At 38.3% G+C, this 16,160-nt stretch overlaps 1 protein-coding gene across 2 annotated transcripts; it reads left to right on the top strand.

The window, feature by feature from the left end:
* The first annotated feature begins 1,334 nt into the window (after positions 1-1,334).
* Positions 1,335-15,605, top strand: LOC100890018. 2 transcript variants are annotated; one of them, XM_011664981.2, is made up of 10 exons: positions 1,335-2,018; positions 2,664-2,852; positions 8,095-8,292; positions 9,090-9,367; positions 9,609-9,774; positions 10,228-10,369; positions 11,014-11,159; positions 11,726-11,889; positions 12,737-12,827; positions 13,926-15,605. In XM_011664981.2, exons 1-10 carry the CDS (start codon positions 1,532-1,534, stop codon positions 14,294-14,296), a joined length of 2,232 nt encoding a protein of 743 aa, XP_011663283.2. In that variant the 5' UTR covers positions 1,335-1,531; the 3' UTR covers positions 14,297-15,605. The 2 variants fall into 2 exon arrangements, with proteins under 2 accessions (XP_011663283.2, XP_011663284.2); XM_011664982.2 differs by lacking the exons at positions 1,335-2,018; positions 2,664-2,852 and adding an exon at positions 6,328-7,353.
* The last annotated feature ends 555 nt before the right edge of the window (positions 15,606-16,160 follow it).

A 16,160-nucleotide genomic window follows, 5' to 3' on the forward strand; every position in this document is an offset into this window, starting at 1 on the left:
TTCCGTTTGTTGCTACGACAGGCAGCAGTGAAAACGAATTCGTTTAATAAAATTATGGAAATGCAAGCACTACTTTAAACAAACAGAAGTTTGTTATTCCTTGCTCATTTTTCCTGATTGAGGTATCATGAAAGGGCAGAAACTGAACTTTTTAGAAATGTCATTTTCTCTTTGAAATTCACATACCGTCCGCCAAATGACTTTTTGGTTCCCTCGCTTCAAATTGATTTTAATCAATCATGCGTGAAATATGCATCACGTGAGTTGCATCAAATTAAAGGAGGAGGATCTATAAGCTTCGAAATATGTGTCATTTATTAATTATAATTGTGATTAAGTTATGATAAAACATCGATAATTCTCGGTTTCGTTTTTTTTGGTACGCACTGTATAACTCAGACGCGGATCCAGGGGGGGGGGGGCCAATTTTTTTTTTTTTGCTCCCGCTAATTTGAAAATTCGCTCAGAGGGGGGGGGGGGGGTGGGGAGGGGGGTAGTGAGCACTATTTAAAAAAAAAAAAATTTTTTTTTTTTTTTTTTTTTTTTTTTTGGGGGGGGGGGGGTCGGGGGGCACGTGCCCCCTGTAGACCCCCCCCCCCCTAGATCCGCCACTATACATATACTCTCTTTAAAAAAAAGAGTGAATTTTCAAAATCACGGACGTCACTCCTCTGGAGAGTGAAAATAGAGTGAAAATAGAGTGAACATTCACTCTTTTCTTCTTAGAGAGCACTCTAAAATCAATCGATTTTCACTCCTAAACAAGTGATCACGGACGTCACTCCAAAGAAAGTGAAAATAGAGTGAAAATTCACCTTTTTTTTTAAAGAGAGTACATTTGCAATTATTATTTCTTAGCCCTGTAATATAGCTCTCATTATAATGATCATTATTTTGATCTTTAATTATTGAAAGAACCTTAAAATACAACACCATGCAAAGTACCATGACTAAAAAAACAACTTCCATCCCACATTAATCCTAGCCTATAATCTAGGCGGAGTGCCGAGCTTTTTTCTTTGCTGCTAGACTAACCTTAAGCAGAACGTCTGATACGGCGAGACTACGAACCGTGAGTCGCGACTCACGGTTCGTAGTCTCGCCGTATCAGACGTTCTGCTTAAGGTTAGTCTAGCAGCAAAGAAAAAAGCTCGGCACTCCGCCTAGATTATAGGCTACATTAATCCATGTATCATATCTTCTGTACTGTGTTCCTTACAACAACATTATCTGCCTGTTTATCCTGGCAGTCTTTAGTCTCCTAACTCAGCGTTTTCCCCGGGTTTTTCCCGTTTTTTAAATTTTTTATTGTCTTAAATCTTTTAGGAGTTACTACATGTTTTGACGGCGTCTTATTGGTTGGCATGGCCGGTCAAAAGGATAACAAGAACTAAGGAGCGTCGGCCGATCAACACGAGTCCATCAGCGGATCAACCGTACCGGCCGTCGATATTAGAGATACAAGCTGTCTAAAATAAGAAGCCGCCGATAACTAATTTCGTCCAGAATTGAAAGCTGGCCGAAAGTCACAATGCCACGGAGCAGAAAAAGCCCCAGAAAGAGCGGCAAATCCATGCAACATATTTGTTCTGGTGTCAAAGGTGTTGTAAAGAGTTTACAGCACGATCGTAGCTATGGATTCATCAGAGAGAAAGACTCTGGCAGGGAAGTTTTTTTCCACATCTCCGGGTTAGTACTCGACGTGTGCCACAGGCGCTGCCGGGAGGCGTGGACGTGCCAGGACGCGCGCCCGATTCGCGTGGGTGATGAAGTGAAATATGAGTTGTATCTAGCACCGAAGGGCTACAGGGCTGAATCAGTTCGTGTTTTGAATGTGGAACCTGTGCTGGGAGATTTCAACCCTGATCAGTTTCATGATGATTTTGTGTATGATTATTATGACTGGTCTCGAGGAAGCACAGGGCCAGGACCCACAAGCAACCACCGAGTTTCAGGAGGTGGTCCCCGACGTGGTCGAGGCCAAAGACAAAATGGACAAGGATCAGGAGATTTGGAAGGTATAATTATAAAAACACTGCATTTAACAAACAAATGTTTAGAGTCTACATTTTAAATTCATATTTAAAAACACTTGTAAAACTGTGGTTTCTTTATTTCACATGATTGATATGGACATGTACGTGTCTTTTTATAAACATTATTTTCATACCTCCATGTATAATATAGTATAGACCCTATCCTCCTTCTATCTCTCTCTTTCTTGATTGATTACTTCAAATGATTGCTTCAAATGTTTGTCTAATTAATGAGAAAAGTAATGCTAAACTGACATTAAATTACTTAACCTACTATTGATACCTTATGTTTTTCAAAGTTATACTGAAATTTTTGTTTGGGAGCCCCAAAAATTTAATGGCAAGATTTCGCTTAAAATTGTATTATAATGTGAAAGAGGATGTCATTTAATACACACCTCTGCAAAGATTTACACAGAAAACCAAAATGTTGTATTCTTTCATCAATATTCGGCTTTTGTTTTTAAAATTGTAATTTGTTTTTAAAATCTTTGGAGAAATGTATCGTACATGTATATGACATCCTCTTTCACAATATAAAATTTAAGTGAAATCTCGCCATTAAATTTTGGGGGCTCCTTTAATTTAATTTAATTTAATTTGTATAACACTGCTGGTATATTATAGACTGGGGTGACTGGCCGACATTAAACCAACACAACAATTCTACAGAACCAGAACCTCAACCTCAACCAAGACACCCTGCTTCTTCTAATGGAGGAAGGGGAAAGGGTAAGGACACCAAGCCGGGGACAAGTACCAGTTCAAATCCAACTAGCGGGTGGGATCATGTCAAAGCAGAGCATAAAGTGAAAGGTAATTGATATATGGGTTACCCTCTTGCTGTTAAAGGTGGGGTGAAATCCAAATATAAGTTGATTCCTGTTGATGTGCAGGGCTGCATACAACTCATATTTCTAAAAACATCTAAATATATTTTATAGATTTAAAAATATTGTTAAAAATAATTTTCTCAGACCTGCTAAGCTCCAGATCTCATTCATCTTGTGACATCATCTGTCAATCATTAGTGAGCTAACAAGAGACGGCGGTCTGTAGCTCCACCAGAGCTGACCACCTTTATAGACCATACAATACAAACATAGGAGTTGCTATGTCAGACGTGCTGTAGCATCACCAGGAAAAGAAAGGTAATGTGGAGGTATTGAATGAAAGAATGCAATTCTTTTGTAAGCATGTGCTGAGCTGGGGGAAGTTACAAACATAAATAGGAATTTATTTTGTGAATGATGGATCGGATATATATTCATTCATATGATGAGATATGAAAAAAATATGCCTCCATCATGAGACTTTAGAAGCTAATAGTAGTTTGGGTCTCATTGAGAAATTGTTGTGGAAACAGGACAAATTTACCCTCATCCCCAAAGCCTGGCTGATCTTGAAACTGAAAGAATGTCCCCTACACTTTTTGTGTCAGATTTCTCTGAACTTGTTTTCCCCTATTTTATACTTTTTCATTCAACTGTTTTACTGTCAATAGAAGCAACAGCACTTTGCTGTCGAGGTTAATGACTACTTGAGATTACTACAACGGGTACATGTAGAAATTTATCAGAATTTTCATGACTGTAAAAAGAAGAAAAAATGTTAATGATTTGTAATCGAGAAGACCAGGGAGAAATATTCCATGTATTCTTCTGTAAATGTGGCTAAAGTCTGCAGTACACACAGTGCTCTACTGATAGCAGGTAACAAGTTTCTTTTGTTCTCAAATTAGTGTCTTGCAGTTATGTCCACTAATCTTAGTCAGTGTATAGAGCATTGTGTCACATGATAAATGCCTGGCTATTGTTCATTGGAGCTTAATGGAAAGAGGATTTTGAGGGGGCTTAAGCCTATCTGTTTCCAAATTCTGTTGTTCCCCAATTAATGTTTGGTCTTAATCCCTCAAAATAAAAGTTCTGTAAAGTGTGGAGGCTTGTGGGCATGGAAGGGGTTAGGGAGAGTGTTGGATACTTGGATGGTATGATGATTAAGATTCAAGATCAAATGAGTACAGTCCAATCTGTGAATAAAGACCACTCAAGCGAGACAAGAAAAGTGGTCTTCATAGTCGAGTGGTATTTATATACCTGTGTGTACACATGTACAGGTACGTTAAGTACATACATGTATATGTTTTAGTGAGAAACCATTTTCAGGGGAAACAAAAAAGACACATGGTCTTTCAAACAAGAAACTAGACTGGTGTCATATCCTACAGATTCTTTGTCTGATTTTTCTGAAACACTTAATGATTTGTCCTTCAGATCTGTCCTCTTCCAATAAACAGGACAGCAGTATCAATGAAAACACCAGTGTGTTGTTGTACCGGTAGACAGTTTAATATCTACTATAGATTACTAGTACAGTATGTTTTTATCAGAGACTTATTATTATTTTGTAAAACTTTCATCCGGGTTATGATCACATTGAGTGATTTCAAGTACGGTGTTGAAAGCTGGTGTTGGTGTTGTGAGAACACCAACACCAGTCACAACACCGTACTTGAAATCAGGCTGGTGTTGGGATTGACCTCAGGAAATATGACGTATTTCCGCTAGTCTGTGTTGAGGGCTGGTGTTGAATGTCGTCTGCTGAATCGAGTATCGCGGTTGGTGTTGACGATTTACGTGTTATTTTCCCATTCACCAACACCAGCCCCTAGGGATTGGGAAATTCATGATTTCAAGTTCGGTGTTGGTGTTGGTGTTGCAGTATACCGCAGGTAACTATGCGGACATCTGGCACGAATCTCACGATCATGCCAAGGTAAAATTCAATTGTACAGTCAAAACAGCTGTAAATCCTGGGAGCTTCTTATGTATTTCAAGAAAAATTATATTTTATCTATTGATTTTTTAATATGACTTTACATTTTGTATTTGACATGGTGTTATTTATTGGAACTTCTGAATTGATTATGCTTTTATCGCAAGACTTTTCGCCTGTAGATTAGACGTCACTCGCTGTTGAGGCTGGTGTTGAGCTATCGATAACGCGCACACACGCGCGCACGCGTGATCGATATCGTCCTTCTAAACTGACCGTCGGTGTTGGAGCTCGGTTCAGCAGCCTTTCCAAGCTCTCAACACCAACACCAACACCGAACACCGTACTTGAAATCACTCAATATACAGGGTAAAAGCACATATATTCATTATATTCTTCTCCAAACATTCCAGAGACTCAAAGTGAGCAATCACCTAAGGAAATACTTTCTGTACACTACAGCTAGAATGTGTAAAATCAACCTATAAAAAACTTTGTTTAGCAATCTAAGGGTTAACAGTTACGGAGTGTAGAGAGAATTTGATAAACTTGGAATATCTCATAACCCTACATAGCCTTTTTTTGTTAAAAATCGGACCTACCATTACAAAGTCATGTGACCTTTAGTCTTTGCATGTCATCCTGAAAATCGCTCATTTTTGTGATTTTTGTACAAAAATTATGCATATATTCGGTCTTTTTTATAGTTTAGGTGTTTGTTTGGGGGGTCAAAATAGTTGAATTATAGTTAAAAATGAAATAAAACAACAAAAAATAAAATACATAAGTTAAAAAACAAAGAAATACATAAGAAATTATCAAAACAATAGATAACATAAGAAATAACCTGGCTCTTCTAAAAAAAAATGTATTATTATTCCAAATGGTTTAAAGTATACATGTAGTTTAAATATAAAGAATATATTATTTATGGGTAAAAATGTGAATTTTTGGGCCTGAATTGCATAATTTACCATAATTATGTAAATGAGGGAATTTTTCAAAAAAAAATGAAATTACCATAGTATTTTATACACTTGACTTCACTTGACATGCTTGCAAATTTTCACGGCAATCGGCTGTTTTGCAGTCGAGATCATGGGGGGGGGGGGGAGGGGGGAGGGGGGCCCCCCCCCCCTCCTTCCCCAGGCTATTTAGAGCTCATATGATGACTATATATTCCAAACATGCGGAGCAAAATCCTTTTTGATGATTGGTACACTTTAAATACTGGTATGTCTACAAACCTGATTACGGTACGAACACATACATCATCAAGAACAGCTAGTTAGTTGGCGCTCTTGTTGGAAGTAGTCTACAACTCAAATAGTTCAGACCCAATAGTTACTGTAATGTTATGAGCTGAAGTTATACAGCACTCCTAATTTGAACATAACTTATGTGCTCATTGTTAAACAGCCATGCACATTCATTATGAAGCAACCATGCAGAAAGCACTCTTCAACACAGTGCTCTTGGCACATAGTGTGTGATGTACTTAATGTGTAATTAGCCATGCACACATTCAACCCTCATACACTGCCTTATGTACTGTACATCTGAGAGTGGGAAGTTGCACTTGACCACTAGCATGCACAGCATAAGCATGATGTTTTAGCTACACCAATAAACTCCTGAACCTCAAGCAAAGATATGTGGAGCTTTCTTACTTTCTGGACCCAGCTACATTTAGTAAAGAAGAAGAAGTCAACTTAACAAACCCACTACGGTATTTTTGACAGTTACGACTTACAAGGGTCTGTATCTGCAAACTAGTGCAGGACTTGGGGAAAACCCGCTGTCCTTATCAGCTGAGCATTACTCTATAACCAGTTGTCCTTATCAGAGCATTGGGCAATAGTGATACGGACAATGTATACTGTGCAATAGGTGAAGCAAATGCTCTATAAGTCATGTTTGTATATTTCTTTTTGGAAAAAACATTCAGATCTATATCGTATTCTGCAACGACAAGGAAGAGATCTACCTTTGTCTATCTTTTACAGTGCATTTCTCATTTCCATGAGATACGACTGGCCTTCAAGTTGTATAGTTGTTCTTTCATCTATAGGTTGAGGAAAACAGTGATTGATTAGATTTATCACGAAGCAGACCTACATCACAATGTCACAAGGCAGAAAGAAGAGTAATCGTGATTCTAAAAAAATCATAGAATCTGATGTCACTGGCGTAGTAAAGCGGTACATTGACACAGGCGGCTATGGGTTCATAACGGAGGATGTTACACGTAGGAATGTATTTTTTCATATCTCTGCCGCGGTTTCAAAAGATATTCGACGACGGGATGACCCAATACGTGCTGGAGATGAGGTGATATATAATTTGTATCAGGCTCCGAAGGGATTCATGGCAGAGTCTGTTCGTATTTTGAATCAGGAAAGTTCTGAATCGGATGATAGTGACGATCTTCACCGAAGAAAAGATTCTAGAATCGGTCTACGAGGACGAGAATGTCGTAGTGGTGGAAGAGGTGGAAACCGTCGAGGAGGAAGTGTTGGGCGTGTGCATGAACTGCTTAAAGGTACCTAAAATGTGTAGGATTAACCTGCATGACTTGAGTGGACTGGAAACCCCAAAATAAACACAAATCGAATGAATGAACAAATGGAGCAAAACAAAATAGAAAATATAGGTGACAGTAGGTGATAATAGGAGACTAAAATTTCAATCTTAGATGTGCTTCATTGATTGAGTGGAAGCAGAGACAACAGTTTATTTTGTTCTCAAATTAGTGTCTTGCAGTTGTTGTCTCCACTAATCTAGGTCAGTGTATCGAGCATTTTGTCTCATGTCCCCTGATAAAAGCTTAGCTATTGTTCATTGGAGCTTATACTGGTAATGCATAGAGGTTTTTGAGGGGGCTTAGGCCTATCTGTGTGCACATTCTGTTGTTCCCCAAGTAATGTTTGGTCTTAATCCCTTGAAATGAAAGTTCTGTGAAGTGTGGAGGCTTGTGGGCATATGGAAGGGGTGAGTGAGAATGTAGGATACTTGGATGGTCTGATGATTATAAAGATTCAAGATCGACTAAATACAGTCTAATCTGTAAATAAAGACCACTCAAGGGAGACAAGAAAAATGGTCTTTATAGACAGGTGGTATTTTAATGTACACATCAATATTTCAATTTCAAACACATTTGTTTTTGAAAATCCTTGGAGAAAAATATCTTAAATGACATCCTCTTTCTCAATATGATACAATTTTTAAGTGAAATCTCGCCATTAAATTAAATTTGTATTACACTGCTGGTATATTGTAGACTGGAGTGACTGGTCGACAGAAAACCAACACAGTTCTACAGGACCAGGACCAGAACCTCAACCTCAACCAAGACACCCTACATGTACTTGTTCTAATGGAGGAAGAGGAAAAGTTAAGGACACCAAGCCGGAGACAAGTACCAGTTCAAATCCAACTAGCGGGTGGGATCATGTCAAAGCAGAGCATACAGTGAGAGGTAAGAAAGATATATCATGGGTGAAATCCAAATATAAGTTGATTCCTGTTGATGTGCAGGGCTGCATACAACACATATTTCTAAAAACATCTAAATATATTTAATAGATTTAAAATTATATTAATAAAAAAAAATTTGCAGACCTGCTAAGCTCCACTCTATCAAAATGCTCCAGATCTCATTCATCTTGTGACATTAATGAGCTAACAAGAGACAGTGGTTTGTAGCTTCACCAGAGCTGACCACCTGTTAACAATAGACCTTAACAACCTAGGAGTCCTTGTGCATTCAACAGTATCAACGAAAACACCAGTGTGTTGTTGTAGACAGATTAATATCTACTATAGATTACTAGTACAGCATGTTTTTATCAGAGACTTATTATTATTTTATAAATACTTTCATCCTGGTTATGATCACATTATACAGGGTAAAAGCACATTCTTCTCCAAACATTCCAGAGACTTAAAGTGACCTAAGGAAATACTTTCTGTACACTACAGCTAGAATGTATACAAAATCAAACTGAAAAACAGTTTTACCCAGCAATCTAAGGGTTACAGTTATAATAAGCATACAATATTTATATCTTTTCTTCATTTTTTAAGTTCCCAATTTATATTAAATTAATGAAGAAAATAAATTTGATAACAGAAAAAAAGATTGAATTCATTGGTTTAAATTGTTGATGTAATACAGTTTTTTTTCATTTTCTATTTTATGACGGCCAGAAATTAGAAGATTTTAGAACAACAGTGTATAGGAATGTTTATCACTGATTCTTCCTTTATCTGCAGAAAATACACAACCACATGTGACTCCCCCCAATTCAACTGAACTCTCGGGGTCTGCAAAGCAAAGAGAGCGCGGTAACATTTTCTACAAATCAGCTACTGAGGATTTCAGCGCCACTGTACGTATCATCAGACTTGAAAATGCCATCACTTGCTACAAGAATGCACTTTCGTGTAGCAGCAATAGAGATGACGAAGCTTCCGCATCAAAGAACATCGGAATGGCATCTTGGAAGCTGGCAACCATTGCTCTTGAGAGTGAGACGGAAGAATCAGAGAAGGTAGGCTTGCCGTAGAATAGATGCACTGAATAGATGCACGGGTTATATGAAACATAATTGAATTCCTAAATTGTACCTTTATAGTTATACCCACATCGGTGAGCTCCAACAGAACAATCTAGAATCTTTTTTTTCTTTTTTAAAATGATTCAATTACCTGCTAAAAATAAACTTAAATAAATATCAGACTTTTTTGTTTGACCATTTTCTTGAGGTACATTTTTGTTACTCTTATGTGCAGAGACAGCAGAGTATCCTGAAGCACTTTAAAGAAGCGTTGAAGTTTTTCTGCACGGCATATGTTCTGAGGTCCTACAAGAGTGCATCATGGGGTGACAAGCTGGTCGAATCTTGGGAGAATTGTTTAGAGGAGGCATGTGAATGGTTAGCTATGCTGGACACAGCAGGTAAATGTTGTCAGACAAATGATTTTGTGTGTGTGTGTGTGTGTGTGTGTGTGTGGAAGGAGGGGGGGGGGGTAGTCTTTGTGATTAATAGAGAAAATGATCTTGAAATTACATGTAGCAGTTTGAAGATTGTTTTGAATACTTGCACAAAAGTTACTCTACATATGTTGAATCTGAAGTTTACAAAATAGTTAGACTTATGCAAAATTTGACTCACCGGTAGTTAAGTGTAAATAAACACATATTTTGTGTAGTCTGATTTTTATTCATGGATTCAACTTGGGGAAAATTTGACTTGTGAGACTTCAAGTTATGCAGATTTAACTGTAACTCACAAAATACCCCCCCCCCCCCTCTTATTTCTTGTGCCCTGTTCCCAATAAGGAATCAAGAAATCGATTTTCATTCTTAATTCTTCATATAATTTGATCCCTGATAATGTGTTTTTTTCAGAGAGGGTAGCTGGTTTCAGTGAGTTGCTGGGCTATGTACCAGACTGTAGTCTGAAGGCTAATGGATACATCCAGTATTCAACTCTCCTGTTTCATGAAGGTCTAACAGCCTGGCAAGATGGAGAATACAAGGAGTGCTACAGGTAAGGCTTTGATTATCTTGATACTGTCTGTTAAACCCCTTTTCTTAAGGTCTAACAGCCTGGCAAGATGGAGAATACAAGGAGTGCTACCGGTAAGTCTTCGATTACTTTGATACTATCTGAATACTTCATATTGCACTAATCATCCCTTTCACTGTGACTAGTACAGTACTAGTAAAAAAAAAACTAATAGAGACAAGAGAAAAACAAACAACAAAAACAACAACTACCGGGTGCTGCTATTACTTCTGAACACCATCTTGTTTCCAATTTCCAATGATTTTCAGGTACTGGAGACAATGCTGCTTCCCAATCCAGGAAGCAGAGAAGCAGAGAGCTATGTGAAAAAGTTTTGTTGTGTGAAAATCAATCATTATACCAGAACAGATTATTATTTCTTTAAAATATTATGGAATAGGAAAACATGCTATACTTTTACAGAGATGCCAACCAGTACGATTAAATTGTATTTAGTATGATAATAAGAGTGAGAGTGGCCGACGGGCCAGTAGCTAGTAGTGTCGAGTTTTTGTGAAAATCTTATTTTTTTAATTTTTTTTTTAGGATACTCAGTTGTTTTTTTTGTCAAGAGGTTGGCATCTCTGCTTTTAGGTATCTTATGCGTGATTTTCCTTGATTTTCAGGTTCATGAGAGAATGCTACTTCCCAGTCCAAGAAGCAGAGAGGCTTTGTGAAGGAGATTGCTCTATCAAGTCTGAAATAGCAGTCTTACAGGAAGATGTCTACATCCACACATGTGTTGCTGAGTCCAGCATGGCACGAGCAACAGGTAATTTAACTTTATCCTGGAGCACCTGGGAGAGAGTTCTCCACAAGTAAAATTACAAATGTTTCTCCCCTCCCCTTGCCCCCCCCCCCCCCCAAAAAAAGGAGCCCTCATTTTGGGGGTATTCATTTTCAATCCAAAATAGAAAAGAAATTTGAATGTAAAGTGTTATGCTGGTTGTGGAGAGGGTCCCTTGAATTCCTGAACTCCTATATGTTTTGCAGGCCTTGATAGGTTATTGTACCATCTGACATGTTTTTATCAGTTCAAGATTTTGTATAACTTATTGAAACGTGAAAAGATACAGATGCTTCAGTTTGCAGTTACATGTACATGACAACTTTTTATTTTCCCAAGATCAAAATTAACGTAAGACTAAATCAGCTACATCGTTAAGGTACAGTTTCATTTTAGATATCCTTGTTGCCAGTCCTGCATGTAAACAATAACTTATCTAGGACCAGGCACCATTACAATATTGCAATGAAACATTCACTATCATGTTCTGTGCAGAATGAAAATGGCAATGTCATATTATTCACCTGTTTTCTTTCATGTTCTTCCTTCAGGTGATGACTTGCTCGAAGAACACTTGAAGAATGAGGAAACAGTGAACACTAACATAATATGGACCGTGATAGATTTCTACACACAAGCAGCAATGTTATGCAGGGATAAGGACCTGGAGCAGGAGGCTATAGCTTACAGTCGACTTGGACGTGTCTATGGCAAAGTGAGTTCATAGTAGCCTCTTTGACAGCTGTTTTAATATGTCTCTTCAGATATTCCTTATTTAATGTATATGCATCTGTGAGTATCTCATTGTTAGGATGTGATTTTTTTATGCCTCCACCCACTAAAGATGGTACTGGAGGCATGAATTCACAGAGGAGGTTTAAATTTAACCCATGGTTTAAACCCTCATTTACATAACCCATGGTTTAAAAATTAGCGCAAAATAAGCGTACCTTGCCTTGCGTGCGTCTAATATTGGACCTCTGACTTGTGTCATGCTTATTTTGCGCTTATTTTAAACCATGGGTAAAATCTAAACCTCCTTTGTGAATTTGGGCCATTATGTGGATTATTCACCTGTCCAGCTTTTTCATTATTGCGATAATTTGAGAACCATTTGAGGTATTTAGTTCAAAATTAGTGCAAGAAGGTATCAACATAGGAAAACAAAGTTATTAGATTTTGGAGTAAGTAGGTGAAATATGAAAGGTCATAGAGCTGAGTTTCCATGGAGTTTCAGGTTTTTAGCATTACCATTAATATCTTTAGATCTTTTTAGCCATAAACTCCAAAATTAGCTCTAAATCTATCATGATAGTGAGATCAAGTGAGAAGGTTTTAGGGTTAGATGGTCAAAGGTTATAGAGGTCAGTATTCATGAAATAAAAAGATTTTAAGCCTTGTCATGACCATAATTATATTCATAAACATTTGAGCTGTAAACATCACTTTAAACTAGCATGCATCATTCTATGGAGAGAAACGGATCAATTTTTTGGGTAGTCGCAGTAATCATCTAATAATGCCCAATATTATGTAATGAATTTATTGAAATTTCCTTTAAGGTCCTTACTTTGCCATCCCGAGGGAAAGACTACTACAAGAAAGCTATTCAGCTGGCACTAAGCATGACCCCAAGGACATTTCATGGTGTTGGTGAGTACACTCTTTATTGTTTCTCTATTCAAACATGTTAGTTGCATTTGAATTCAATTATTGCTACGGTAACAAAGGTTCGTACGAACGATAATTTTGTATGAATCTCCCTGTTTTTCCATTGTCTTCCCGAATTTCCATTGTCTGACGTTCGTAGCAGTTCGTAATGCCATTTGTGACCGAGGCTTTAGTCACAATACATCAAACAAAGTTTTGCTGTCTTATGTTGAGCATTTCTTTCTTCAGCATTGTTTTCCAAAGGCTGAAACTCCATGATATTTTGCATAATTGTATAATTATACTCTTTTGTAAGATAGAAAGAAAGTTGGGTAGAAACCCAAATGTTCTTTCATTCTTTTTCTTAATTTTCATCTTAATATATGGTCTTCATAAAATGAAACTCAATACCAAATAGGTTGTGATTGCACTTTGATATGTCTTATGTTGGGAGCCGAGAGAGCATTAACTGTAGTTATATGACGCCTGCTTCAGCAACACTTGCTTTGCAGAGCTCCTTATATCAATCAAGGACTAACACCATACCCCTAGGCCCGCCCCCCCCCCAACTCCGAGAACGGACGGACCCCATGCGTGTTGCCAAAATGTCCTTTTCGTAACAAAACAAAAAGGTCGACCCGTATTGACTTTACACACCGGACTTTTGCTGAAAAGGGGGGGTGCTGAAAAAGGCTCGTATACAAAAGAAAAAGGTCGAGCCGTATTGACTTACACACCGGACTTTTGCTGAAAAGGGGGGGTCGGTTGGAACACGCATATGCGTACCCTAAATAACACTGAGTGGGGGGGCCGGGCCCCTAGGCCTACTCCTTATCCTGTACCTGGTCTAAAATCTAACAGCAATCTTTCTTAATCCACAACATATATCTTTGATGAAATAAAGCCTGGAGCAGTAGCTTGCCAGAGCATATATATCTGGTCTCCTGTACTGGAAGGAATGTCATCTTTTCATAGCCAGAAGCCAGGCATTAAAACTATTCAAAGTGTATGTGCTAATAATTGTCCTAGCTCCAAACAGACAATATGACCTAGCATCTGTGGGCTCTCAACGAATTGATATTTTGTTGTTGGTTTCTGTAGGTTGGTTCATGGAATCCACAAAGTTTGTCGAGGACTTCCAGAAACGTCTGAACAAGGACGAAGAGGAAGACAAGGACAAGGAAGCTGCCCTCGAAGAGATGAAGGAAGACGTTGACAAACTCTCAGAAATGGCCACCAAGAAGGGTGATCTGGATTTTGTTAAGGACATCTACAAGACGTGGCCGCCGAAGGCTCCGGGAGCCAAGCTTAATGAGAAACTCTCCACAAAGAAACTCCTCCTGAAAGCCATCAGTCACTACCACCCTGATAAGGTGGACAAAGAGGTCCATGGCAAGAACTGGTTCTATTTCAGTGGAGAGATTACAAGGCACCTTAATTCCAAATATGCCTGCCAAAAGGGTGTAGAGTGAAATTCATTCTCCAAGTAGACTCCCCATCCCTTCTTCAAGATGGTTATTGAAGTCAACAAGTAGAAAGGGTTTCACTCCAACTGTGAGATCCATGGATCACAACATCAAGTATGTCTACTGCAAAGGGATGATTTAATACACTCCCATCCCGCTACTTGCTGTACAGCTGCTACAGAAGGTGGTTGAATCAGGTACATTGTGGCAATATCACATCAACCCAAAGAGGTACTTATGTATATAAACCCTTTGATTTGGATAAAGAGAGCCTCAGAGAGCCTTTCAACAAACTGAACTAGTTCCACAAAACTAGGATTAAACTAATACACATCCATACCGTCTGAAGTATGTAGATGTATAGCTATGGTATGCATGGACTAAGGGATGAGAATATTTATGTGCTTTCATGTAGATAACTTGGACATGGACATGGACAGTGGACATGGTAGTCATAAGAAGATGTTTTTGTCTTTTTCACACTGAATCAAGTACATGTCACGGGATTCCCAACTGTTTGTGAAATCATGGAAAGTCAGAGACTAAGAAGCAGCAATCAAATCAGGGAAAAATCTGGGATATTCATAATGTTTCAAAGATGTTTTTGAAATGTTTCAAACTGTAAATCATTGAAATAATGATGCTTGAATTAATGAAACTCGATCAGGGAAAAATCATGAAGTTCAAATCAGGGAATTTTGGTCTTTTGAATCCATGAAAAGGGTATTTTTGTCATCATCAGTTGCGTTACGCACTTATCCCATCAAGGTATCATATTAAGTTGCATAAGATACTGTATACGGAATGGGTGGAAAATTTGATAGCCCTGGTTGGGTGCACATGCAGGGTTTGATAGGAAATACACAATAAAAACCAAAGCAATCCTCGATCATGGTGTTAAATGCAATGCAAGATATAACATCCCTGTTAAGGGTCTAAAAATCAGAAATATTAGATGGGATTCCCTGTACAGGGTATCAAAATGACTCTAGACTTTAATCCTCATTTAGGGTGCTTTTGAGAAAGTGATTTACAAAGATGATGTTTAATGCTATGCTCAATGTAACATACCGTCCTTTAGCAACTGCAAAGTTTGTGTTGTCTTGATTTGTTTCTCTGTCACTGAAACTTAGTATGTTCAAGTTCTTTATAAATGTGTGTAATGAACATATATGTTTCATTGGTTTGTGCATCTTTGAATAGTTATTGCAGTCATCAATATTATATTCAGATAGAAAATATTATTTGAGCTTTGAGGCCAAATCCTGTTTTACAACTCAAATGCTTATGTAATTAGGATGATAGTCATGCTCATATTTTTATGCCTCCGTTACGAAGTAGCCGGAGGCATTATGTTTTCGGGTTGTCCGTCCGTCCGTCCGTCCGTACGTCCCGTTCTCGTGATCGCGTTATCTGAAGAACCGATTGATGGATTCCTGCCAAACTTTGGTCATGTATGTTACTTGCAGAGCCGATGCACTGATTAGATTTTGGGGTCACAAGGTCAAAGGTCAAAGGTCACAGGGCTCATTATGTATGCAAAAACAGCTCGTGATCGCGTTATCTGAAGAACCGATTGATGGATTCCTGCCAAACTTTGGTCTTGTATGTATCTTGCAGAGCCAATGAACTGATTAGATTTTGGGGTCACAAGGTCAAAGGTCACAGGTCACAGGGCTCATTAGGTATGCAAAAAGAGCTCGTGATCGCATTATCTCAAGAACCGATCGATGGATTCCTGCCAAACTTTGGTCATGTATGTATCTTGCAGAGCCGATGAACTGAATAGATTTTGGGGTCACGAGGTCAAAGGTCAAAGGTCACAGGGCTCATTATGTATGCAAAAATAGCTTGTGATCGCATTCTCATT

The sequence above is a fragment of the Strongylocentrotus purpuratus genome, unplaced genomic scaffold, assembly GCF_000002235.5.
Source record: "Strongylocentrotus purpuratus isolate Spur 01 unplaced genomic scaffold, Spur_5.0 spur5_scaffold_6, whole genome shotgun sequence".
NCBI classification, from domain to species: domain Eukaryota; kingdom Metazoa; phylum Echinodermata; class Echinoidea; order Camarodonta; family Strongylocentrotidae; genus Strongylocentrotus; species Strongylocentrotus purpuratus.

Bases quoted from the DNA above. Each gene is read 5' to 3' on its own strand.
- LOC100890018 (XM_011664981.2), top strand. From the start codon at position 1,532: ATGCCACGGAGCAGAAAAAGCCCCAGAAAGAGCGGCAAATCCATGCAA. The intron at 8,293-9,089 runs GTAAGAAAGATA...CTTTATCTGCAG, and splicing joins AGCAGAGCATACAGTGAGAG to AAAATACACAACCACATGTG. The intron at 11,890-12,736 runs GTGAGTTCATAG...ATTTCCTTTAAG, and splicing joins TTGGACGTGTCTATGGCAAA to GTCCTTACTTTGCCATCCCG.